The 26,585-nt window shown below is 40.3% G+C and overlaps 1 protein-coding gene across 1 annotated transcript in view; it reads right to left on the reverse strand.

Annotated features, from left to right (window-relative positions):
* PTGER3 (prostaglandin E receptor 3) overlaps positions 1-26,585 on the reverse strand; it is an 86,859-nt gene extending 60,274 nt beyond the window's left edge. The window contains exon 1 of the mRNA XM_008139432.3: positions 25,452-26,585. Within this exon, the coding sequence (XP_008137654.2) occupies positions 25,452-26,345 (894 nt within the window). The 5' untranslated portion in view covers positions 26,346-26,585. The remainder of the gene's footprint in view (positions 1-25,451) is intronic.

The following is a 26,585-nucleotide window of genomic DNA, read 5'->3' on the forward strand; positions in this document are numbered from 1 at the left end:
GTCTTTCCAGTCTGGTCACCACTCTGTTTTCCAGTTGCCGAATTGTCTCGGCATTCAGGACTACTGCTTCAGAGGCTGCTCCTGCATTATCTAATCCCAGAACTTCGGAAATGAAGAGTTCATAGACATTTTAAAAATTACTAGAAGTTGTGTAATCTCATCTTTATTAATATGTAATTTGATTTAAAAAATTTCAAAACAACAATGAACTAAAAATTGGAAGTAAATCCTACTAATGGCTCTGCCACCATTTATGGCTTTAAGGCAGATCATTTGTTCTGTTTTAATAAGCTCACTAGTAAACAGCTCTTGGACTGCATGGCCTCTTACCTATCCTTCTGTGGTTAAGTTTTGTCTGATAAATTCTGGGGCAAAGATGGAAATGGAATAAGGACTGAATTTGAAAAAGAAAAGAAACCGAAGGTAAAAGGTGTGGAACAAAAGTCAATATTCCTCTTCAGGAAAACGCCAAGGGTGTGCTTTGGTGAATAGAGGAGAGAGGAAAATTGCAAAGTTAAGAAGTGGACCATGGAAGGGACAAGATGCTGGAGTCAGAAAGCTTCAGGGGAGATTATTTTAGAAGTAACAGAAAGGCAAACACACTGACCAGGAGTTAAAGACCTGCCACAAATCTGACGGCTTTGCTTCTAGTCTGGGGACCAGTTACCTAACTTAGAATCTTAATTTCTCCCTTCTCCAAAACATGATTAATAACGCTTACCGGATATCTCCTCCATCCAGTAGTGCAGTTGCAGAAGTGAAATGAGATAAGAATAATTAACGTCTTCCATTTACATAGCACACCTCTTCCCAAGCCCCAGGCTATCGCCCTTTTGCAGATGCTTCCAGAACACAATGCTGTGACATTCAGAGACAACAAGTGGATGCTCTGGGGAAATAGTGCAAGGAAGTGAATGTCTTATCTATGTCTGATTTCCTTAAATCTCTACCTAATAGGGTCCTTCAAGAGAAAACCCCCTGCCATCACAGCATTTAGAAAGGAAGAATTACTCTCTCCTTTCAATTAGTATGAATTGTAAATTCTGTGTGATTCGGTACAAATGTTATATTTAGATAAATATTCATCTTTCTATTAGAATGGTCAAAAATATGTCAGTAGCTAATAAGTATTCAAATTCTGGCTGAAGGGGAGAAGGCAAAATCTACTCTATAGAAGTATTCATTCCTTGGATTATAAATGAAGGATTCACTTTGTGATACACATTTCACAAGAGGTATCTACTATATTTCAAACCTTTATATCTCAGGTGTCAAGAGAAAGTCTACAGAATGTGTCTTTGCAAGGCTCAGTGAACATTAATTCTTGAAAATGTTTATAGTTTAAAAAGCATTGTTGTTTTTTCCTGCCAAAATATAGTTTCATTTAAGCCCAAAATGCCACAGTGTTAGTGACAATTAAGCACAGCAAAATGATTAAAGAAGAAATCAGAGGTATGAACTAAGTAAGGTGTTCAGGAATATAAACCTCAATATAAAAGAGAAATAGAAAAACTTAAATAGCCAACAGTAGAGGACTGTTTAAATGATGGAATATCCATCGATCTGCATAACATACTAGTATATGTGACGTACATACTCTAAATGTATCCTAATGATGCTATTTAAAATCATGTTTCTGAAGAACATTTAATAGCATGAAAAATGTTTAGGATGTTAAAATAAGTATTTATGACTTAGTATAATCCAATTAACAAAAGAATGACTCTGTGTGTATGTACAGAAAAACACTAGAAGCAATGATCTCTGGGTGGGAATTAGGATGATCTCTATTTTCTTCTCTATATTTTTCTTTGTTTCCCAAATTCCACAATAAACATGCTGTTTTCACACTGAGGAAGGATGCACTAAATTTAGAGTAGTTGGAAGCTTTGATATAAACAATTACCTACTAAGTAATTTATTGATAAAATGTTAGTCTCACACTTCATTCTAAAAACCATCATGTGGTCATTTTAGCTCAAATTCTTAGGTAGTTGATGTGCGCATAACTTAACAGCTAAGAGGTAAATAGTTGGACACTATAGGTGATCAAAACATTTAACTTTAGAAATTAGTTATGGCTTATTAAAGGGACGGTGATGTTTAGCAGTAAACTATGGTTCATGGACAGTACAGCCATGACATGCAGAAGAACTCCATCCTGTGCCACAGCCATATACAATGCAGGCTAATGACTGTAGCTCTAGCTGATATAATTCTCATTTAACTTGGTCTCATGTCAAAATGACTCTCTCTTTTGGATCTATGCCATGGAAGGACTTCACCTTATAAGAGGAAACAAATAGACACATCTTGTACTTGGAACTGGCTGAATGTGGCAGATTGGGATCTCTTTTGTTTTTTGTTTGTTGCTTTTGTTAATCCTTACCCGAGGATATTTTTCCATTGATTTTTAGAGAGAGTGGAAGGGAAGGAGAGAGACACAAAGAGTGAAATATTGATGTGAGAGAAACACATCGACTGGAACCGAGGTACATGCCCTTGACTGGAATCGAACTCTTGGCCCTTTAGTCCACAGGCCATGCTCTATCCACTGAGCCAAACCGGCTACAGTGGGATCTCTTTGAATTCAAGGTCCCCAACTGGTCTCATTCCCTAGTATGATATCTCTCTTTCATTTACCACAGCAGCTATTTCATACAGTTGTATTTTTGCCATAAGCATTTTTACCATAAATATCTTTACTGCAAGAACTGCACAACTAATTGGCTGTAAGACAATTTCACCAGAAAAAAAAAAAATAAAATAAAAAAGGGATATTAAAAAGGACATACTGAAACATGAAAAATTAACAAAATTCCAAAGGCTAATGAGAAAAATGAAAATACATTGTCTTCAAGGTCTTTCCTTTAGAGTATTACATATTCTTTTTTTGCTTGTTGATTCCTCTTCCTCTTTGGCATCACACTTTTTTCTCTTTTGCTACAATTTCCTCCTTCTTTAAGAAAAGCGTCAATTTGCACCTAAAGAATTGATCACTAATGCTCTTCAAGACTGTTGTAAATTAATAGCCACCTCTTGAATACTTGCCATAGCTTGGTAAACTTTTGGTTTCGATGGTGGGAGGGATGACTGTGCTCACTGAAGAATTTGCCAACTGGTATGTTAACATTTTCTAGCATTGCATGCAATCTGGCTTTACACACAGCTCTGCCATCTGACTTTAAATATAGTCATTATCATTCACTATCTTAAGACCACCACATCTGCTTGTCACTGTGCAGACCATTATGAGAGCTAAGATTTATACAATATAAAAATGGGAGTACTTTGAGAACTTTGTCAATGGAGAAATGAAGCCATATTAATGAGAAGCTTAAATATATCAAGTCTGCCCAATGAAAATCACACTGTCAAGTGACTTAATCATTTATGGCAAAACTGCCTTATAGCCAATTAGTTGTGTAGCAAAAATGTATACTGCTAACATTCTTATGGTGAAAATACCAAACCCATTTTCACACATTCTCCACTGTCCTAATTCACCTTACAGAGGAAACAGCTTCTTTATACGGCCTCTTGCTTACCACCAAGTTCAGAACCTGCAGCTGTCCATTCCTCCTTTCCTCTTGTTCAACAGCAGAAGTATCCTGGCTCCTGGCTCAGACTAACTCTCTGTCTGTGCCCCAGATCCCATCCAGCATGAAATTCAGAGGCATTATTTTCTCATTGATCTCCTTCTTTTACCTCTAAGTTTTTGCTTTTTTTACATGATCATTTTAGCATATCTAAATTTATCCTACCTTGAGAAAATAAAATGTTCTTCAGATTTCTTAGTTCCCTACAAATACGGCTCCACAAGTTACTGTTGACTTCTCATAAGAGCTGTCTACCTTCCTTACCTTCAAATTTATTCCTAAACCTCCTATGGCCTGGCCTCTGTGTCCACAAAGCCTCAGGATGGTCTGTTCCCAAAGCTACCAACTGGTTTTAAAATCCACTGGACACCTACTTAACTTGATGTTTGGAACATCAGATCTAGTTGACTATCCCTTTCAGGAAATATGCTCTTCCCTAATATTCAATTCTCTTTCCTAATACTCAGGTTGCCATTTGTTCTGGTTTTATTACTAATTTTCCTGCTGCTTCTCTGGGTACTCCTCTGCAGTCTCTTTTAAGGTCTCCTGTTTCTTTATGTATCTATTCATCATGAAAATGTTAGTATTTTTGAGTCCTACTTACTTTAGGTAGCTAACTCTTCTTGCTGTGCATAAACTCATTTGGTGACCTCTTCCACTCCAATGACTTCAAAACCTATCTATATGCTATAGGCTATCCCTCTGCTCTGAGCTCAAACTAATCAATTCAGCTGTCTATAGCACAACTCTTTCTAGATATCTCACATCACAATTATCAGATCCAAAAGTAAAATCATTATCTCCTTCCTCAAAGATGATTCTCGATAATCTTTCCTATCACTGTGCATCAAGTCCCTAAAACAAGATTAAGACTTACCCTTGATTCATTTTTCTCTGTGTGTTTCTCTCCCTCTGTCTCTCTCCCCTTTTCACATCATGAGCCATATTCCTCACAATCAATTAATCACAAAGTTTCCAATCGACTTCCTAATATTTTATTAATCTGTCACTTCCCTTATCTTCACTTCCATTGTCTCTAAACCCAGACCACCAGCATCCTCTGTCTGAACTACCACAATTGTCTATTACATGATTTCTTAGCCTCTACTCTGGGCCCCTCTATGCTGTTTACAAAGGATGCTCTTAAAATAAAAATTTGTTGTATTTCACTTGAAAAATTGTTCAATAACTTCTCATTTCCCTGAGTATAGTCTAAACGCTTTAAATGGACAGTCAAGACTCATCACCACTTGGCCCCCATTGAGCTCTCTAGCCTAAGTTCTCACTGTTCCTTAGTCTCACATTTATATCACCTTGAACTTCTATTAGTTCTTTAAAAGTGGCGGTTCTTTTTGCCTCTGGATTTTTATAAATGTGGATCCCTAGGTCTTATAATTATCATTCCCCTCTTCTTTATTTGACTAATGTAACTTTATTTTTTTGTGTAGACCTAAAACATCAATTTATCTGGTATTTCCCTTGCTAAAAGCCTAGTAGGTAAGTATTAGTATGAACTCCCCAAATTCTCGACTTTATCATCCCTAAATATTTTAATTATTACCTACTAGAGGCCCGGTGCACAAATTTGTGCACAGATGGGATCCATCCAGCCCACTGGCCAAGGGGAGGGGCTGCTGGTGGTTGGCCAGCTGGCCCCGCCCCCTGGTCAAACTCCTGCTTGAGGGGATAATTTGCATATTAGGCTTTTATTGTATAGGATTTTTAATTATCAGTCTCTCTCAACAGATAAAAATTGTTATGAGTAGTGATCATTTCTATCATTTTAGGTATAACACAGGAAAGCCCTAGACCAGAATATGTAGCCTACCCATTTAGGGGTAACAGATCCTAATTACCTAATAGACAAATCTACCAGTATTCATCCTATTCAAGACTCTGGCCTTTTTATTTCCTTCTATTATTATAATTAGCCAGAATGACAGTTTCAATTTAGGTACTATTCACACATCTTCTTTCACTTGTAATTTTAAAAAGAATGTCCATAGGTAGGGCAGTAATCCTGAACCTGGTAAATTAGGCTGTAGAATCAACAGAAGCAAACTGAATCTGGAAAAACATATTGCATCTATAAGAAAGGAAGAATTCCTGTTGCATATTTATTTAATATTTTTCAAAAATACTGGTATAGCTCCAGACAAATACAAAAGAAAACGTGCATATCAACACAGTCTTTAATAAGGATATTACTATCAGATTTATAATACATATTAAGTCAAAAGTCCTTTTATTGCTTTGTGTTACATATGATTTGAGAGCTCCTTGCTTATAGAATTCTTACCCACAAATATGAGACTATATCTTCTACCTATATTACCATAAATATTTTTTAAAAACCTCCCAGTCTAACAGCTAATAGACGAATAACCATTAAATTTACTTGCAAAATCCCATGCCAATGTTAGGCTTCTAGGCAGTATTAGCATAGGAACTTCTTAACATTATATTAATTAAATGTCTTTTCCCCAACACAAAACACATCCACATAAAATTCATCAGCTTTATTTATAGTTAACTCTTGCTCTGTTGACTATCAACAGGGGCTAAGTAATTGTGTGTTGCCAGATCCATAACTTGAGGGGCTTGGGTGTCACACAAAGGCATCAGTTTTTCTTTGACATTGAGAACATTCTGTGACTTCGGGGCTATGATAGGAAGTTCAGTCTCCCATGTCTCAGCCTTTCTAAAGGGGCTTGAGGCTTGTGTCAAGGTAGAAAGCTGTAACCAAACTTTTCTGGTGGCTCTCTCTCCTTTCGTGCATACCAAAAAGGAGTATTGAAGACTGATTCCTACAACCCACTCAGCTCGCTGGTTTGCTGTGTTGATAGGTATGATGGTGTATAGTAATGTGTAAAATACTCAAGAGTCCCTACCTTTCAGTAAGTACTATGTAACCATAATTGTTCTTCCCTTCCTCCTCCTCCTCCTCCAGATGTTAAGTATAGTAAAAGGAAGAACGGTCACCTCCTAGGTATATGAATTCCAATTAAGAAGATTGTGGCTATGACATACCACAAAACAGCAACTCGCTATGTCTAGTAGGAGCACTTTAACCCCATCATCATCCATTAAGGCTTTTGCAGCAGCTTTATACTACATCTGCGCAGTCACGCTTTCCTTTCATGCACTATATAGAGGGCAGGTGAAAATCAAGTGCCATGTGATATTTACATCACAAATGATAAACTGTGTTTTCAAAAGGCTCATCTGAAAAGATCTTGCTTTCCTTTTTCAGGAAATTAGACTTTACAAAATCACTTACATTATGGTTAGCACTTACAATTTATACTAGGTTTAAGGAAAGTTTGAAGGAGATTAAATTCATATTATATGTTATGCAGAGAAAAGGAAGCTTATAACCTATTAATCTTCGAAGTTTCCCCCTTCTTAGTGTTATTTTGTCTCATCTGTTGATTTGTTTAGATTCTTACTATTTGATCCAACCGCGGAGTATTTCACAGGGCTCCGAAGGAAGCAAACACGAAGAAGAAACCTATTCTTGTCTCAATGCCTTACTCCCATGAGGATTAGAGGCTCCTATGAGATGATGCACTGATCCCAACACTTCAATTCATTAGCACCCTCTTTATTGATTTTAGAAAGAGAGGAAAATAAGAGGGATGTAGATAGAGAAATATCCACCAGCTGTCTCCTGCATGCCTCCTGGTAGGGATCGAGCCTCACAACCTGGGCATGTGCCCTGACCAGGAATATCGAACTGGCAACCTTTTGGCGCATGGACGACACTCAACCGAGTCACACCGGCCAGGACCATTAGCAGCCTCTTAACATGTGAGTCCACTGAAAGCAGTTGTACTCACTATTTAGCTTCCTAGAGAAGACTTTAAATGAGTAATATAAAAGTATTCCTGGAGAGTATTATGTTTAGTGAAATTAGCCAGTTAGGGAAAGGTAAGTATCACATGATCTCACTCATATGTAGAATGTAATGAACCAAATAAACTGATGATCAAAAATAGGCCCAGAGACATAGAAGCATGAACAGATTGTTGAACATCAGAGGGAAGGCAGGGGAGGATGGGTGGGAAGAGATCAACCAATGAACTTGTATGTACATATGCATAACCCGTGGACAGACAATGGGGTGGTGAGGGCTTCAAGGGGAGGTGGTATGGGACAGGAGCAGGCTGGAAGAAGTTAATAGGGGGACAAGCAGGGGTTATGTAATCTTTCAACAATAAATATTTTTTAAGTATTCCTATTATTATCTTAGAAAAAATGATTTTGGTGATTTCATTTTAAAACCTGTATTTGATGTTAAATATTTTCAAGAATAGTTTTGCAAGAATTGGTGAATAGATGTTATTGAGACTTGGAAATATCCAGTTCCCTACCCTGTTGAATCAGAACAGCTCTGTTTTTGTCTGTTTCTCTAAAAAGATTTATTTAAAAAGTTTCTCCAGCTAAAACGATTGGAAAATCATTGGTCTAATGCAGCTCTATCCAAAAGAAACGTAATTCAAACCATAAATGTGAGGCACACATATACTTTAAAGCTTTATAGTAACCACATTATAAAAAAAGTAAAAAGAAACATGTTAAATTGATTTTAATAATATACTTTAGTTTACCTAATATATCTGAAATCATATTTCAACATGAGCTATTTTACATTATTTGTGTACTTAATCTTCAAAATCTGATGTATATTTTATACTTATACTATATTTCAATTTGGAGTAATCATATTTCAAGTATCCAATAACCACCTGTGACTAGTGGTTACCTGAACCACGTCCAGGGCGGGAGCAGTGAAGAATTAAAGAAAACAGACAAGAGAATACAGCTGGGGCCAGGTGGGACACTGTTCTCAGATGGAGAGACAGTGCCACAGCCTATAACAGTGATGGTGAACCTATGACATGCATGTCAGCACTGACACGCGTAGCCATTTCTGATGACACGCAGCCGCTAAGGCGGCCGCATGCCGAGGATGAAACATTTGCTGCTCCTGAGGATGAAACATTTGCGAAATAATGTTTTTTCCTCAAAGTGACACACTATCAGAGTTATGCTCAGTTTTTTGGCGAAGTTTGACACACCAAGCTCAAAAGGTTGCCCATCACTGGCCTATAAGCTGAGTCTTTATTTTATAGTCAGATTCCATGAGGCAAAGCAAGGGCTTGGTCAAGATGTTTACAATGTTCCCGTGAGTTTCGAATCTACTTGATTACATGCACCTGAGAACTCTACCGAGCTTTGTTTGGCAGCACTTGCTGCACCTCCTGCAGCCTACATCGCTCAGCCACCTGGGACCACAGGTTCAGACCATAAGGTCAAGCTTACAAACATAACCTTTGGCTATAATTGTGCTGGGAGGGCTTTGCTCTCCAAGCTGGGACCTGCACATGGCTTTGCCACTAGAGGATCATGCCCTCTCATTAGTCTGAGGCTTAAGCCTGTCCAAACACTGTAGCTGCTCTCCACAGCTACCACATTGGGCAATGCAGATCTAGTGCTTTATACTTTTTGAGATCCTTCCACATTTATATTCTCTCGATTAAATTGCATAGGTATTGTCACTGTATTGTTCACTATTCATTGCCTATCCAGCACCCATTCTCCCATCTCCCCTTCCCATTAGCACACTTATTTTCCTTGGAACCTAAGGGCTTCAGGGCTGACCTCATCCCTAGCTACCGGAATGGGCTTCAATCAGATTTAATGTAGTGACCCCATACTAGGAAATGAGATCCTAGAGAAAGTTCCCTAAGTCATCTGGGGAAAAGTTTCTTTATCTTTAGTAGAGATCCGTAGAAAAACACCTCTTCTCTCTCCTGCTAGAGGTGAACTAAGAAGTTGTACCAACAACCATCCCACCAACTGAAGGGAACAAGCCATAAATAGGATGAGACCAATGCCATTGACTGCAAAAGATGGAACCAGCCTTGGTCCTTGATGACAATGCTGAGCTTCTGGATCAGCCAGCAGTGAAGGCTGCTCTAACTCTAGATGTGCAGTTATGTTTTTTATTCCATAGCTGCTATATTATGCCATCTCTAATAATGACTACAGCCAACATAAATATACTGAAATCTGTGAGCATCTTTTGAAGCATTGTTTTTCCTTTTCTTTGGTATTTTTATTGTTTCCCTATTGCTACTAAAATTCCTCACTGTTTGATTATTATTCCCAGGCCACCTTCCCAAACATTCTTGTTGGTTTTTCTTCTTTGAACATCAGGCATTAGAGCAGCTATTTCTAGTGCTTCTGTCCACTGCTTCTAATTTAACTTCCCTCTTCATTACAAAAACAATGTTGTGTCTCCCATCCTTGTCTATCTGGAAATTAGTTTTTAATCTTTCTAAGAATTTTTATTACTATCAACAACAATAAAAGTAGCAAATAAAGCAAAAGATATAATGTTTTTAGAAACATTCACAAGTTTTACTGTATGAATAGTACCCATTAGTCATTAGTTACAAGGCGAATGGGTAGTTTGGGAATAAAAAACACCTGGGTTCATTTTTCTCAGTACCATTTACCAACTGTGAGCCTTAAAACAAGTTGCTTACCCAGAAAATAAAAAAAAAATAAGATAAAATTTTAAAAAAGAGATAAATACCATGTACTGTGAAGATTTTTGTCAAGACTAAAAACCAGTTAAAATATATGTAAAACTCTTAAGGACAGGATTTATACCTCAATTTTCTGATTCCAATTCTAGTGTCCTTTCCACTTTATTATAACTTTACAACTTCCTTTCTTCAATCACAATAATTTATTGAATAGTTGCTATGGTCCAGGAAGATTTATCAACAAATATGGCAGTTTACAGTGAATTAGACAAATAAATGGCTATTAACAAGAGGGAGGCCATTTACTTTAGTGGTTCATCATGTAGGCTATAAAATCAGACAAATCTATATTTGAAAGTCAACTCTGCTTTTTGTTAACTTTCTTACCTTGGAAAAGCTACTTAACATCTCAAAACCAACTTCTTCATCAGAACAAGGTGATAACAATGTCCCCTCAAAGTGTTGTTGACAGAAAAAAAATGTGATTATGTCTGTGAAATGATTAGCTCAGTGCCTGGAGTAAAGTAAACAATTGTCCACTGTGGGCAATAATCCCCATTGCCATAATAAATATTATGACAATTGTAAATATAATTGTGCATAATTAAGTGCAAAAAAAGTACGCACAGGAACTATGGAGTATAGAGGAGGGGGCTTTTGAATCAGTCTCCAGATGTAGGGGGGTAGGGGGACACTGTCCCCTAAAAAAGCAGATACTTCTGGAGAGTTTTGAAAGACAAAGAGTTCATACTTCTAAGTGTGAAACTGTGAATCATTCTAGGAACTGCAAATAGATCTTTATGACTGAAGGTAAGGATCCTGGGGGAGAAATTGAATATGAGTGGTAAATGTGGACAAATCCAAGATTTTAAGGATTAAATTAAGGACTCTGAAGCCTTTTAATCCAGGTGAGAGGGTGCTAGACAGTAACATGCCTGAGTTCCATGTTAGCGAGGCACTGTGAACACACCGGGTTTTGCTGAGGCTCTTTCTCTCCTCTATAATTTTAAGAGAAAAAGATGAAAGCAGGTTTGCAAGGATGCACTGTCCTCGTGCTGAAAGTTTTTAAACCATCAAAACACATTTTCTAATTTTGACTATAGTCAAACACTTTCCCACTAAGGAAAGGGAACTCAATAAACAGTTTTATCTCTCTCTCTCTCTCTCTCTCTCTCTCTCTCTCTATATATATATATATATATATATATATATATATATATATATATATAAAAGCCTAAGTGAACATTACGACCAGTCGACCACCACTTGACCAGTCAACTGGTTGCTATGACACGCACTGACCACCAGGTGGCAGACACTCAATGTGGAAGCTGTCCCCTGGTGGTCAGTGCACTCCCACAGCCAACCCCCACCCCGTGGCTGGCCAACCTCCCATGGCCTCCCCCGGCTGGCTGGCCTCTATTGGCCCCAATCGGGACTGGGCAAGATGGCCCCGATCGGCCTCTATAGCCAGCTAGGCCAAGGGACCCCACCCATGCAGAAATTCATGCACCAGGGCTCTAGTTTGTTTTATAAATAGTTTAGTAAAAAAAGAATAATATTTGTGAATCATACTAGCTAAAAAATGTTTGCCTAGTAAAACTTGACCACTGTGTGTAAATATTCTAAGCCTGGACAGACAGAACCGCATGAAATTGATGCCACACCTTTACAGAAAACACGAAATTATACTATCACAGTGAATGAGATCACAGGGTTTTGTAGGACAAGCAAAAATTCTTATCACCTTCTATAGAGATATTCATAATATGATCTGTAGAAACCCAAGCTCCTAAAAAATCCAGTCAATTCCTGAATCAACAGAGATTCTTCAAAAAATCTTTAATCACCTTGACTATCTAACCCTGCCAGTTTCTGTGGTTATTGACTATTTTCAATCAATCTGTTGGGTTTTTTTGTACATTTTCAATGACATAATTTGAAAATGTTTTAATAAACTAATAAAAAAGAGACAGAGCATTATAGCATTAAATGATTAGGGAAAACAGTCTAATTATTTGAATCTTAGTAGGTACAACTGAAAGATGGAGATAAAAAATATCCAACTGATCAATAATTGTGAAGATTAAATAAGATAATATACGTAAAGGGCTTACCCTGGCCAGGTGGCTCAGTTGGTTAGAGCATCATCCCGATAGGCCAAAATTGTGAGTTCGATCTTCGGTCAGGGCATGTACAAGAAGCAACCAATGAATCTAATGAACGCATAAGGAGAACAACAAATACATGTTTCTCTCTCTCTCTCTCTCTCTCTCTCTCTCTCTCTCTCTCACACACACACACACACATCTTCTCTCTCTCTCAAAAAAAAAATCCTATGTGAGAGATAAATGTGGACAAATCAAAGATTTGTCCCTAAGTAAAGGACTTAGTATAATTCTCAAGTACTTGCATAGGGTAGGCATCCTGTTGCTTTGTGAGTCTCCAGCTTCTTCTCCTTCAGTCTCACTGCCACTCCAACGCCCCTGTAAGTGACATGAACACACACACACACACACACACACACACACACACACACGCTATATTACTGTTACAATGCTTCTAAAAATTAATTATATGGTAATAATGAACCCCCACCTTTTATATTAACACGTTAATTTTGAAATACTCCTTCTATGTATTCTAGGTGGGAGAGAAATCCCAGCATTTACTTCACACTATCACCTCTTAGTTCAAAAACAAGATGCTGCCAAAACCGGTTTGGCTCAGTGGATAGAGCATCGGCCTGCGGGCTCAAGGGTCCCAGGTTCGATTCCGGTCCAGGGCATGTACCTTGGTTGTGGGCACATCTCCAGTAGGGGGTGTGCAAGAGGCAGCTGATCGATGTTTCTCTCTCATCGATGTTTCTAACTCTCTATCCCTCTCTCTTCCTCTCTGTAAAAAATCAATAAAAAAAAAACAAGATGCTGCAGGTGCTTGATCCTTCTAGTGACCACTTGGCATTAGCCCGGGGGTAAAAAATCCCAAGCTAAAGCAGCCAGGTTTGCACCCAGGACTTTGACTGTTAAGAGACTGAGAGTGACCCCAAGGAGAGGCAGCTCTTAGATGTCAGATTCACCCAGCAGCATGCAGCAACTGACGCTCAGCATCCAGAGAGCCTGGGTCCCACCTGCCTTCCAAACTGGCCCGCCAGCTTTCTGTGGCCCCCGAGCCCCCAGTATCCTTTCCTCATGTGCCCTTTGTGCTTGGATTCTGGTGTTTGTGACCAAGGACCAAGTTTAGGGAGGAGACGAGCTCTGAAGTCAGGAGATATTCCCATACTTCCTAAAACTGACCTACAGCAATATTTAATTAGAAATAGATGCTAGGGAAAAAAACAAAACAAACAAACACCCACATTTCAAAATGTTTCCTAATGCCTTTTATAGAACAAAAGCTAACATTAAGAAATTTATTTCTGAATCCAGGCAAATCCTTAGTCTATTCTTGGAGGAAATTGCTACCATTAAATAAATTTAAACGTCTGCCACCCAGTATGTTGGCTGTTACCACATCTACTGAGAAAGCTGCCAGATTACCATCAAACCCAGACTATAACTCACCCTTTATGGAAAAAGAAAGAAAGAATTTTTTCTTCTCTGGTTTCCTCACTATGGTTCTAACATAGTGTGAGCTTTCAGAGCCTTATACAGCTACCTCTGTTTCATTGTAAAACTAACATTACACCCTCAACTCACTTCTGGACAATTCTCTGAGCCTAAATCTTTCATTGTAGCTTAACAAAATGCGCATTCATCTTTGCAGATGAAGCAGGATCCTGATAAACAAAACAAAGAAAATGAGAGAGAGAGAGAGAGAGAGAGAGAGAGAGAGAGAGAGAGAGAAGGAAAGAAAGATCTATGTTGAAACAGTGCTTCAAAATGACGTATTGACTGAAATATTGTACTGCCATAAAAGCAAAATTAAAACTCCACATGTAGACTGGAAATATAAACCTATTAGCCAAAGGCTTTGAAATAAAGACCACAGTACTGGGCCAATGAACTGAAAAGCTACGTCCTTAGAAACAGAACCTGAACTGGGGACCTGGCACAGGGCAAGGAGTCAAAGTGAGAGAAACAAAAGGAGTCTTGGCTTCAGCCTCCCACAGGGCCACCTCCACTCCTGGCAATCCCTTCGATTTAGGTGAGTCCAGTGACCCCATTCCTCTTTCTTCTTTTTTCCTTAAGCTAGCTTCCTTCAGCTTGGTCTGGATCTCCTTCTGGGGGATCATGATTCTTGTGGCATCCTATTATGCTGTGAGCAAACTTTGCTTATTTCTTTTTCTCTGTGTGACTGCTCTGATTCATGTCTCAGAAAGAAAAAAAACAAATTCGAGAAATGTCAGAATGCCTTATAACTCTGTCTCCAAAACACATCCACTTCTCCGCCCTAATTCCAGCTGCTATCCTGTCACCAGGACAACTTTAATACCTTCTACCTGCTCTCCCCAATCCCACTCTTGCCTTTCTGCAATCTAGACTTCACACAGCTTCCAGAAGGAGCTTTTAAAAACATGAACCCAGCCAGGCCAGTGTGGCTCAGTGCTTGAGCATCGATCCAGGAACCAAGAGGTCACTGGTTTGATTCCCTGTCAGGGCACATGCCCAGTTTGTGGGCTCGATCCCCAATGTGCAGGAGGCAGTTGATCGATGTTTCTATCTCTCTATTCATCTCCCTCCCTCTCTTTCTAAAATCAATAAAAACATATTTTTAAAATATACACACATAAAGTATAAATCCATTAATGTTATTCCCCTGCTTCAAACCTTCCAGTGCTCTCTTAAAATAATGTTGAAACTCCTTAGTATAAACTTGCATGCCTCAACACCGTCTTTGACCTTAATCTAGAGAGCTCCACTCCCTCCTCTCTCATTTCACTCAACTACTGGCCTTCTTTCTATCCCTTGAAGGCACCAGGTGAGGGCCTTTGCTGTTCCCTTTGCATAGAATACTCTTTCTGTAGATTGTTCATTGGCTCCTCCCTTTCATTCAGGACTCAGTTTAAATGCCACCTCCCAGAGGCATCGTTCCCTGAAACCCCATATACAAAAGTTTCTTAGGCTCCCTCTATCCCATCATGCTATTTTATTTTCTTAACAGCTTTTATCACAATCTAACTTCTAGTTTATACATCTGTTGTTTGATTTTTTTTCCTTCCACTAGAATTCATGTTCCTTGAGAGCAGGAAACTCTTCTATTTCACTATATTTCTAGCACCCAGAACTGTGCCTGACACTTAGTAGGTACTCACGAAACAATCATTGAGTGAATGAGTGGATAAGTGAATTATAAATGGCACTCAGCTTTGTTCTTAAATTCAACATTGACAATGAAAAATAACATTGCCTTTTTTGATTCACAACCTCAAGTTTCTCCAGGCAATCATTCAGGAGAGAACACATTTATTGAGGACAAGGGCCATGTAGCACAGCGGCATTCACACAAAGCGTTGGTTAAATGAATTAATACATCATAGCTCCTGTTCCTCATACTGTAAAGATTATTTCATGTTATTTTGCTGCTCAAAAACTTAGTGGAAATTCTTAATAGCTAATCTAGAAGTACAGTATCATATAATTTTATAACTAAAACCTATACAAACAAAGGACTAGAATTAGTACCACTAGAATTCAATCAAAATAAGGAAAAGGAAAATTGTCTAATGGAAAGAACAGCTTAAGGTGAATTGGACTACTCTGAGGTATCATGGCTTAGAGGAAAGAGCTTGGCTTTGGAATGCTGTCCTGACCATTTACTAGCTGTGTTACATTGAACAAATTGTTCAACCTCTTTCAGCTTTAATTTCTTCATTATCTGCACATTGGAGCTAATAATACCTGCCTCATAGGGTTGTAAGAAATAAAGAAAATTATCTGTGAGAAGGAGCCTGGCACAATGCGTGGCCTTTAGAAAATTCTTTGTGCCCCTTAAAAAGCAACACATTTCCTGTAAGTAAAGGTGTTCAAAGCTTAGACAAACTCACCAAGAATATCCTAGAAAGAGATCAAACATTAGAGGGGTTATTTCATTAAAGGACCTTTATGAACTAAGGGATGTTATCATGGGAACCCTCTTATTGCACAAATATGGAACACAAGTATAGAAAAAAATACAACTTGTCCAAGATGAAATAAAAATTCCTATTTGTAATCTACAAGGCAATCTACCAATGCACTCCTCCCTCCTTCTCCTTCCATCCCCATTTGACTCATAATATTTCTTGACATTCTCAAATATACTTCCACAAAAACAGATTTGCTTACCATTCCCAGCACACCTGGCTCAATTTTTTCTTCTGCGCTTCTTCACAGACTTCCTCCTTCCACCAATTCTATGCTAAATGATGTCCCTCCCTTCTTTTAAAGCAACACTTACGGAATAAATGTTTTTCGTTATTAATGGCTCTACATCTCTATCTGACCTCAGTACACAGGGCTCTAATCCCCCACTTTTCTAATTCATAAGAAAACCTGAGTGATCTTTTTAATACATAAAGCAGGTCAAATCATACCATCATTCAAAGCTTTTAGTTGCTTTCCATCATACTTAAGATAAAAATCTAAACTTCCAAACAAAAATGACAAGGTGCTGCATGGTTTGGCCCTGCCTACCTCCCTAGCTTCACCTTGAAGGCACTCTCTCTTATTCACACTAACCCATCCACCTTGCCTTCCTTCAGTTCTTCCCATCTTTCCTACATTGATGCCTTCATAGGCTGCTTTCTTCCTCAAAGTGCCACCTTTCAAGATTCAGGGAGAGGGGTGGAAGGGACTAGATAAAAGAAGGTGAAGAGATTAGTCAAAGAACATATATGCATGGTCACAGACAACAGTGTGTGAAAGCCGGGGGGGAGGGGTGTCTGGGAGGAGGTGGGCAAATATGGGGGGGGGGCATGAGGGCTTCTGTAATAGTGTCAACAATTAAAATAAATTTTTAAAAATGATTCATCATAAATGATATTTTCTCAGCAAGACCCTCCATAACCACGTCACTTCTTACCACTACATCAAGAAGGGGACCTCTGTGACACTCTCCCAGAACACCTTCTTCTTGCCTTCCTAACATACTCACTGTTTCGGTGATGTATGCCAGGGAATGCCAGCAGCTGCCCCCACTTCTCTGTTCAGGAGGTCAGAGCAAGTCATCTTGGAGCAGATGTTACAGAAGCAAGAATCATTTACTTTGGTAAATGTAGAATGAGTCAATTCACAGAAGTTTATGTGGAAAATCTTCATAATATTCCTGGTATATATTGCTGGTCACTTTAAGAGAGGTAGACCATCATGCTTAGGGGTCTGAGGGTCTTCTGGGGGAATAAGAGGCCAAGACCTACCCTTTTCTCCCAAGATCTGAAGCCAAGAAACTCGGAGAAGAGTGCCTTTGGCTCTATTCTCTAGAGGGAGAAGACATGGAAAGTCTTAAAAGACAATTCATTGGAAGGGAAAGGCAAACATGTGAGAAGGTGATCTGAGTACAACCCAGACCCTAAGAGCCCCAAAGGGAGGGCTGACTCTAGACAGTGTGTGGCCTGAGGCCAGCTGCCCTCTGGGTCCATACTCTCCAGCACCTAGGCTGTCCTCCAGGGAATGACTGCTGGGCTTTATGCTGGGAGTCCTGGGTGTGAATCCAAGCACAGACCCACTACAGCCTGGACAAAGACACACTCCAGCATCAGTGGAATAGCCCTTCTGCCCAGGCAAGTCCAATCTGAAATAGCGGAACCAAGTAGCCACAAGAAACCTCAGGAATGACCCATCAGACTAGTTACGTTGGTTTCTTGGCAAGATTGTTTATTGACTGTCTGTCTAGTATATTGAAAGCTTTTTGAAAGAGGATAGCATGTTTGCTTGGCTTACCATTGGGGCTACCAAAGAGGGCACAGGTTGCACATTGCTCAATTAGGAGCAGCGTTCGCATAGGATACAGCGTAAATAGGGCCTCCTAGAATTACGTAATTCTCAGTACGTATAACCGTATAATTCAGCCCTGGTCACCAGTGTATAACCACAGTGAGCAGAGTGGCAGGCATTTAGCAACACTCAATAAATAGTTCTACAATGATTGTATAAAAGAACTCAAGATCTACTCTGTCGTACACATTTCTATGCTTCTTCCTACGAAGTCTTTGGCTATTTCCCCCCATGCAGGGATGATTTTATCTGCTTAGAGCTACAGGAAGTCAGAACTGGAGAGAAGGTTAGAGTTGATAATTGTTTTATCTCACTGACAAGGAGAAGAAAAGCCAGAAAGATAAAGTGACTTCCATCATGTGGTGGAAAAGCCAAGACCAGAATCCAGGTCTCTTGCCTTCCGGTGCCTTCATCTCTCTGTGGCCCTCACCTGCTTCTTCGGTCATTAGATTTTGTTCTTCTCACAAAACAGGAGTGCTCACTAGTCAGCGATCACTCAATCACTACCTTCGCTGCTGCCTTGGGACTGTTGAAGATGCTCATTGAATTGGGGAAATCGAAAGTGCATGCTCTATCTGACTCAAGCAAGGTGGTTGTTAGCAGGATATTACCAGGAAAATTTCCTACAAGACTGCAATAAACTTTGCTGTGTGGTGAATTGCCCAAAATGCATCTAGTTTTTCACAATTTCGCTTTCATTATTTTCAACATTAACGACATGCTTCTTTTTCCAAATTTTTATGACTTACACCAACAGCAGCATATTCACAACCACAGAAAATGACACTTATTACATATTCAGAAAGAGGAACAAAGGGATAGATCAAATCTACTTTCAGGAAATAGCCAAGGATTAGTGAAAAGTATATATTTAAAATTACACTTGATTTGTTTGGAATCAATAATTGCTTAAAAAAATAGGCCTCCAGCTCCAAATTGACCTTTTGTTTTTTCATTACCAAGCTTTGTAAAAATAGTAATGATGTTTGTTATAGAATTTGTCCTGTACTTCTATTACATGACTCTTACCTAAATTAATAACTTTTTTATTTTTAACAAAATTAAGGTGTGAAAGATCAAGCCCTTCTCTTCCATCTCTGCCACCATCTTTCATTTTTAGATTTATGATCCTTAAACACTAATCATAAAAATCAGTACTGGTGAAATAATATGTAGATTTTGAATAAGTGCCAAGATCAGCCACTGAAATCTCCTCCTTATGAATGTTACCCAAGAGAATGTCTGGGTGGGCCATTTGATGGTAAATTTATAGGCTGTGTTATTTGTAGGCTGCAAATAATATTAATGCCTCGCCAGGATCTGGCCAATCTGTGAAGTAGTTTACAACTGTGTGATTCTCATGCTGTGGTCTGAGTTAAGACTCTTGCAAACTCAATTCTGAGCTGTGAGTCAGTGGTAACAATTTTGTTCAGCCCCAACATTTCTGAGCACCTGTGAAAATGAGGGAAACTAAGGCACAGGCTATACCCTTACGTTTGCAGAACGATCTGACCTAGGACAACAACTAGAATCACAATTCATTTGACTCAAGCATTTGCATGAGGACACATCTGAGCATATCAAGAAGTACAGGGAGAAGGGCCACGCTGGAGAGACAGGTGACATATTTTAGATCTGTGGCGGAGGTCTTCAGAGCACAAGGTAGTGGTTACTCCTCAGGTTTAAGAAGGAGGGGAGATGGGACCCAGCACTTGTTAGATGTAGAGAGTTCCCTGGCAGCTGTGAGGGGAAAGGATTCCAGAGCTGAGAGAATGCAGGAGAGCAAGAGTGATGGTGGCAGGGGAGAGAAGGAGGGAGGAATTACAATACCTTGTAAAAGTTTAAGCACATGTGGTTTACCATTTTTCTTATTTTATTTTATTTTCTGAAAAGTCATATCCTCCACCACATCCCCTCCCCCCACAATGAACACTAAATAATTAAGCTGTAAAACATCACTTGTCTCTTTTCTCCGGGTTCCTGGGGGAAAGATCTATCTGAACACAAGTCAACATTACCATCCAGTAAAACACCAGAGTAGTATTCCTAATATGGGGGGGACAGTCCGCATTATTCTCATATACATTTATCTTGGTTTTCATTATAGTCCTGTGAAATGCACTGCGTAGGTGTTTTTATTACTATTTTACAGAAGAGAATAGATCACAAAAATATCAAGTGAATTATCTAAGGTCACACAATTAATTGCTTATGTAACCGGGACCAGACCCTGTCTTCTGATTTGGGTGCATAGATATTCAGTTAATAAGCATGTATTGGGCATACCTGTATGGCAGGCAATTGTAGTTCCTAAAGGGGGTGGGGAACAATCATTGCACAAGACAGATACTTTACCTAACCTCAGGAGGTCCCTTAAACAACACGTCAGTGAAGTGTAACTCAGTCTACGACAGGGAAATGCAAGGTCGGTGCTGTGTGGACTAAGGGCTGGAGTACCCAACCCAGCCTAGAGAGGATCCCAGAAAAATGAACCTGTGGAAACTTTCATAATTGAGTCACTGACCTTCCCAGCTTTTTCAAAAGAGAAAGGCCAATGAGTCACAATTATGCTACAATTCTATACCATCCGAATTTTTTCAAATCTAATGGCTTAAGGACTGTTTAATTCTTGGCTCTCTGATAAACTCAAAATAAAAAATCTGCACTTTTTTTTTTTAGCTCTGATTTATCAGTCTTCAAGTTATATTGGCTTCCTGGCTATATCATTCAGATAATCCACTATCTTATATACTGTGTCCAAAAGCCATAGTCACTCAGAATCCCCCATTCTTACAAAAATAAAACAAAATCCTAAGTTTCTCATTCTGGTTCACTGAACCATGATCCTCCCAAATAAGGAAACCTGAGAATAACATAAATAGGAAAAGACCTTGGATATTTATTAGTCCTACTGCTGCACTTACAGACGGAAGGATATATAACTTACTCAGTGCCATGATTATCAATAGAATGCACGGCCTCCATCTAAGCTAAGCAAGCACATACACAACAACAAAAATGAAAATAAACTCAGAGCCAGATATCCAAAATTATTCTAATTCTAATATACTTTATACTTGAGTTATTCATCTGAATGATAGAGAAAACAGTGGCACTTTTACAGGACGAAGTTAAATTAGGTAATTTACCACAGTAAATAGGACATAGTAGATGTGTAAGAAATGCTTGTCGAATCACTCACTCCTTAAATCGACCATTTCTAATAGCATTAGTTCCCTCTTACCTTTCCTTCTCTGACTCATCTCTTCCCGCTGTCTCTGACCTAAAGCCTTAACCAGCCTGCAAAAGCAAGCCATGCCTGATCTTGCTTTCCCTTTTCCAACCCAAATCCACTGCACTGCCAAACTTTTAAAAGTCCTCTCCCCTCAACGGGGGAAAAGGAGACATACGTAATACTTTAAACAAAAAAGAATTAAAGAAAATAAAAATAAAAATCCTCTCCCCTATTTTTTAAAAAAAATAAAAAGAGGTTGTACTGCCTACTGGCAAAAGAACACAAATTTCATCCTGTGTTCATCTTAACTACCTCAGTTTGGCCCCATAAGCCTTTTCAAACCATTTTCCCCGCGTTTCCAGTGTGCACACTCTATTTCTCTGGCTGGCTTCTTGGGCCACTCGCTGTCAGCCCTGAGTTCAAGGTATGCCATCCCACCACCTCCCAGGAGCCTACCCTGGCAAGTTTAAGTGGGCTTTTTTCTCTGAGTCAAAGGCATTAATGGCATTCTATCTTGTATTGTTCTCTAATTGTTTTACTCATAAATGTGGCAACTCTGGTTCTGTGAACAGATTATAACTCTGACCAAGTTTTCAAAAGTCTTATGCTTAACATCCCTTCCACAGTGCCTAAAATGTATTGTAGTACAATAAAAAATGTAAAGAATGCTAAATAATGTCAATTCTTATAAAAGCAAGTTATAGAAGATTTTTCCCTATAAGGCCAATTCACACAGTTAATCATTTCCCTAGAAACTACATTCTGAAATTTATAGGAAGTGAAAATTAGCAATTGAACAGAACATTTTAATACTATAACAGGATTATTTCTGTAAAATAATCTAGCACATGTAGTATATTTCAGGCAAATTTCATTTGTCAAAATATATCAGGGATTCCTTTAATTAAAGTTACATCTACACTGTGAACTCTCTTCTTGAACCGAAGCATTGCTGTCTGCATCTGTGGAGACTGAGCAGGGAGTGTGCTGGTTCAGGGTGAAAGGCAAACATTTCTAAGGCTGCTTTTATCCAGTTCCAAAGTTGCAAATGAGAAATTCTGTTCCTCAGACCTCACTTTTCACAATGTTGAGAGTTATTTTATTTTTACTGTTTTTAAGAGAGCTACAGTATTTGCCACACTCTACCTGTTGGGGGAATGCCTTGGTTTACAAAAGCACAAAATGTACTCATACAACACCCTAAGGGTATTCCTGCTTCTGGAATCTTGGCTATCATGTCAAATAACTAAACTATTAGGCGACTGTGGTTCATACAAAAATAAGATAATAATAATAATAATAATAACAACAACAACAACACCACATCAAACGGATTGCATGCGGAGTCAACTGGCTAATTCTGAATGATGGCAAATAAAACATAAACGGGGCGAAGGCTGATGACATGGTTTCCCAGTGTATTTTCAATTTCACATCTTGCTTTTGTGAAGTTTCTGGGAAAAATAAAAAATAAAAAAGCTCTTATTTGCACCACAGATAACCTAAATTGAAGTATTTATGTGGTAGGAACTTGTAGCAGTTGAGATACTTTCTTACTCTCTTCTCTCCTAAGTTTTCTAGCAGTAACAATAGAATGTTATTATAATCATGATAAACTTCCAAGAGAAGATATACTCAGGGTCCTTTTAAGGAGGGAGTTTAGATCATTAGATTAATAAAACTAACAGGGCATCTATATTTTACCCAGAGTTAAGAAAAAAAAGTTCAGAATATGATCTCTCACTTGAACACTGAAAATTCAATTCACTAAGTTCTAGTGTTTTTATTCTTATAATTCCCTCACTTATTAAGAAAGCAGTTTTGCCAGTTTCTTTCCTTTGAAATAATTCCACCTTTTTATTTACTGATATTTGGAGAGTTAATTTCAACAGGGCATAAAGCAGATGATAGACCCATTTGCTTTAGTTTAAGAAGTACCTATTTTGCAAATCTTGAATTTCTCCTCTTCGATATAATCAATCACGTTAAAATTTTTTAAGTTCAATGTTTTTATGAGAACCAAATTAATAAAATGCCTGATAAAATAATGCAAAGCAATAGATATTGTTTGAATGCAGATATTAACTGAAATTAAATAAGACTTCCCAAATACCATCTGTCTTAAGAAAGTAAGTTTGGACATTCTAGGCTACGATTCTCAGAACTGATCTAAATTCTTCCTAAGGTCACCAAGCTCATGGTATTAGATAAAAGTTTTCAGATAAAAGACACACTACTGTACATAGTATCACATCTACTTAAAAAAACCAAAAACTATAAATTCGGTTAACTGTATGAATAAGCATTTTATTCATATGACTTAACTGCATTTTTTTCCAGGAAATAGTGTGATAGAGCAAACTCAAGAACCTGGGACTCAAATGACAGTTGGGAAAAATTCAGAATCTTGGTTGCCTTTAAAGTTATGTTAATGATCATAGTAAAGTGTTCATTATTTAGAACTCCTTTCCCCCTCTGTTTGGCCACCTACACACTCCATTCCTCAACCATAGAAGTAAATATGTCTAAAATTGGCGTTGGTTTTGATAAGCCATGGTGATGACATCAGCCTGAATTCTGTGGCTGATGCAGCAACTTGTGGGCAGTGAGGTCTCAACAGAGCTCTCCTTGTCACTATCTTGATTTGTAGCCAAGATTTGTGCTCTAAATACCAGTTAAACACAGGTATTCTGGAATATCTGCTTTGTCAAATGAAGGGCATGTTGGGAGGGAGAAGGAACTAGTGGGTCTATTTTTAAATACAAGAGATTGAAAACAATAAGTGGTACACAACAATTTTCTTTAAACATTTTTTTAAAAATTGATTTTAGAGAAATAGGAGGCAGAGGGCAAGAGAAACATTGATTGGCTGCCTACCGCATGCAACCCAGGCATGTGCTCTGACCAGGAATCAAATTAGTGAACTCTAGGTGCATGGGATGACACTCAACCAACTGAGCCACACTGGCCAGGGCCATGCCAATGTATTTAATATCACTGAACTGGACACTTAACATGGTAAATTTTGCTACAATTTAAAAATGTATATTTTACCACAATTGAAAAGGAAAAACTACATGTGTGTGGGTTCTGAAAACCATATCCATGGGTTTCAGAAGTTTTTCACAACTGTCTAATACATTTCCAGGTCCAATATAAAATTTGTGAAAACTCGGCCAGGTTGCTCTTTCTGCAACATAGCTCCTATTAAGCCAGTCAGCTTGAGGCCTCAATAATCCTCCATTCACCAGGAATTCGTAAACAGCACTTACCCCCCACAGAAATCTCCAGCTAAAAGTAACACAGAGGAAAGTATGATGTAAGAGTGGCTGTTAGACAAGGAGCCTGTGGCAACATCATTTGCTCCCAAACTGGGCGCCCCTGTGCGGAGCTGGGAAGCGCAGAAACCTCTACCTCCTCCCCCAGGACCGGCCTTACTCCCCGTCCTGAATAGTTGCCGTCAGGGCAAGCAAAGGCTGGTGGGCAGGAGTTACAAGGCCTCCGGGTCCATGGACTCACTGACAGTTCAAGCACTTCCAGAGGGTCCAGCACCATTCCGAAGAGCTGGGGCTGGCTGCAGCCACCGGGCCCTTCACTCTCCTGCCTCTAATCTAAAGTGAGCCTATTAGGAAGGCGAGTGGGGGGCTGGGCTGGGCTGAGAGAGCGCTCAGAGGCTCCAAAGCTGCAAGAGCTGTGCCTGCCCGAGGACGCAGGTAGAGGACTTTTGCAGACTGAAAATCGCTTCAACGTGCCAGAGGTATTTGGAATAAGGGGAAAACCCAGAGCCACGGGCTACAGCTGTCATTGCCATTCTGTTTATAATGCACCCAAGAGAAAACTTTATCTCTGCACACGCACTGAACTCAGACCTGGGTTTCCTCTGTCTCTCTCCGATTACAATGTGAGCGCCCTTGTGGTCTCCACGTGTGTACAACCAGAACCTAATGCGGTGTATGGTACTTGGAAGGCGCTCGGCAAGTTAAGTGAGGAACTCAACTATGAAGCCTCAACCAAGAAAGCACGGGCAGAAAGATCTCCCCAATGTTCTGTAGATGCAAACACACCTCTGCAGGTGCTGTCACTTTGAGACGTCTCCGAAGTCTGCAGGTGCCCCACCCAGACTTCCGCACACCCAGGAACTACCTACCAGCAATGGTGACCAACAGACCGACAGCACGCACATGATCCCCATCAGCTGGATGGCCGTCTCAGTGGTGATCCTACCCCACTGGGCGCTGGACTGCGATGCCATGGCCTTGGCCCGGCAGCGGGATACCAAGGCCTTAATGGTGGCCAGGTTGCAGGCGAATGTGATGGTCAGCGCAGAGAGCCCCAGGAAGGCAAAGGTGGAGGCGAAGAAAAGGTTGCCCCAGTTGTGCGGGGAGCTAGTCCCGTTGCCTCCGCCCCCGGTGCTAATGAAGCACCACGTCCCGGGCCACTGGACGGTGTAATGGCCCACGCCCAGCACGGGCAACAGGGCGAAGGCGAGCACCGCCAGCCACACGCCGAGCAGCACCGAGCGGGTGGCGCGCGTCTTCATGTGGCTCGCGTACCAGTGCGGCGCCCGGATGGCCAGCGCCCGCTCGATGGCCATAGCGCTAGCGACGAAGAGCGAGGAGAGGCCAAAGACAGTCATGGTCAGACCAAAGAAAGTGCACAGCCTCCCCGAAGGGTCCAGGTGCTCCCAGCGCTCCTCGGACAGGTACACGACGATGACCACGGGGCTGGTGAGCAGCTGCCCAACCATGTCGGTGAGCGCCAGCCAGCCTATGCACAGCAGGAACGACTTCTTGCGCTTGCTCTCCCGGCGCCGGTAGCTCCGGGACACCAGCAGCATGGCCAGCGCGTTGCCCACGAAGCCGGTGATCAGCATGGTAATGGGGTACACCACGGACACCGAGCGGCAGTCCTCGCCGGCCTCCGGGGAGCGCGTGAGGTTGCCCCGCGCTTCCTGGGAGCGCTCGGGCGCCCACATGCCCGGGTAGGAGTGGTTGAGGCGGGTGCAGAAAGGGGCGCTCCCGTCGCCCCGGGCTTCCTTCATGTCAGCTTCGAGGTGAGGGTCCGACGGCGCCCAGCGAAAAGCAGCGGTAGCTGGCAGGCGGGGCGCGGGAGGCGGCGGAGGTCTGGAGCGACCCGGGCTGGTGCTGGGGTGGGGCTGTCTTCCATGGTGCGGGCGCAGCCGCCGCCTCACTTGGCTACATTGGCCGCGGCGGCGCCTGGGCTTTCTGGCCGAGCAGCAGCCGCGCCGTCGGCTCCGGGAAGCCTGTAGCTCCCAGGCGCG

This window comes from Eptesicus fuscus, chromosome 9 (genome assembly GCF_027574615.1).
Source record: "Eptesicus fuscus isolate TK198812 chromosome 9, DD_ASM_mEF_20220401, whole genome shotgun sequence".
NCBI classification, from domain to species: Eukaryota; Metazoa; Chordata; class Mammalia; order Chiroptera; family Vespertilionidae; genus Eptesicus; species Eptesicus fuscus.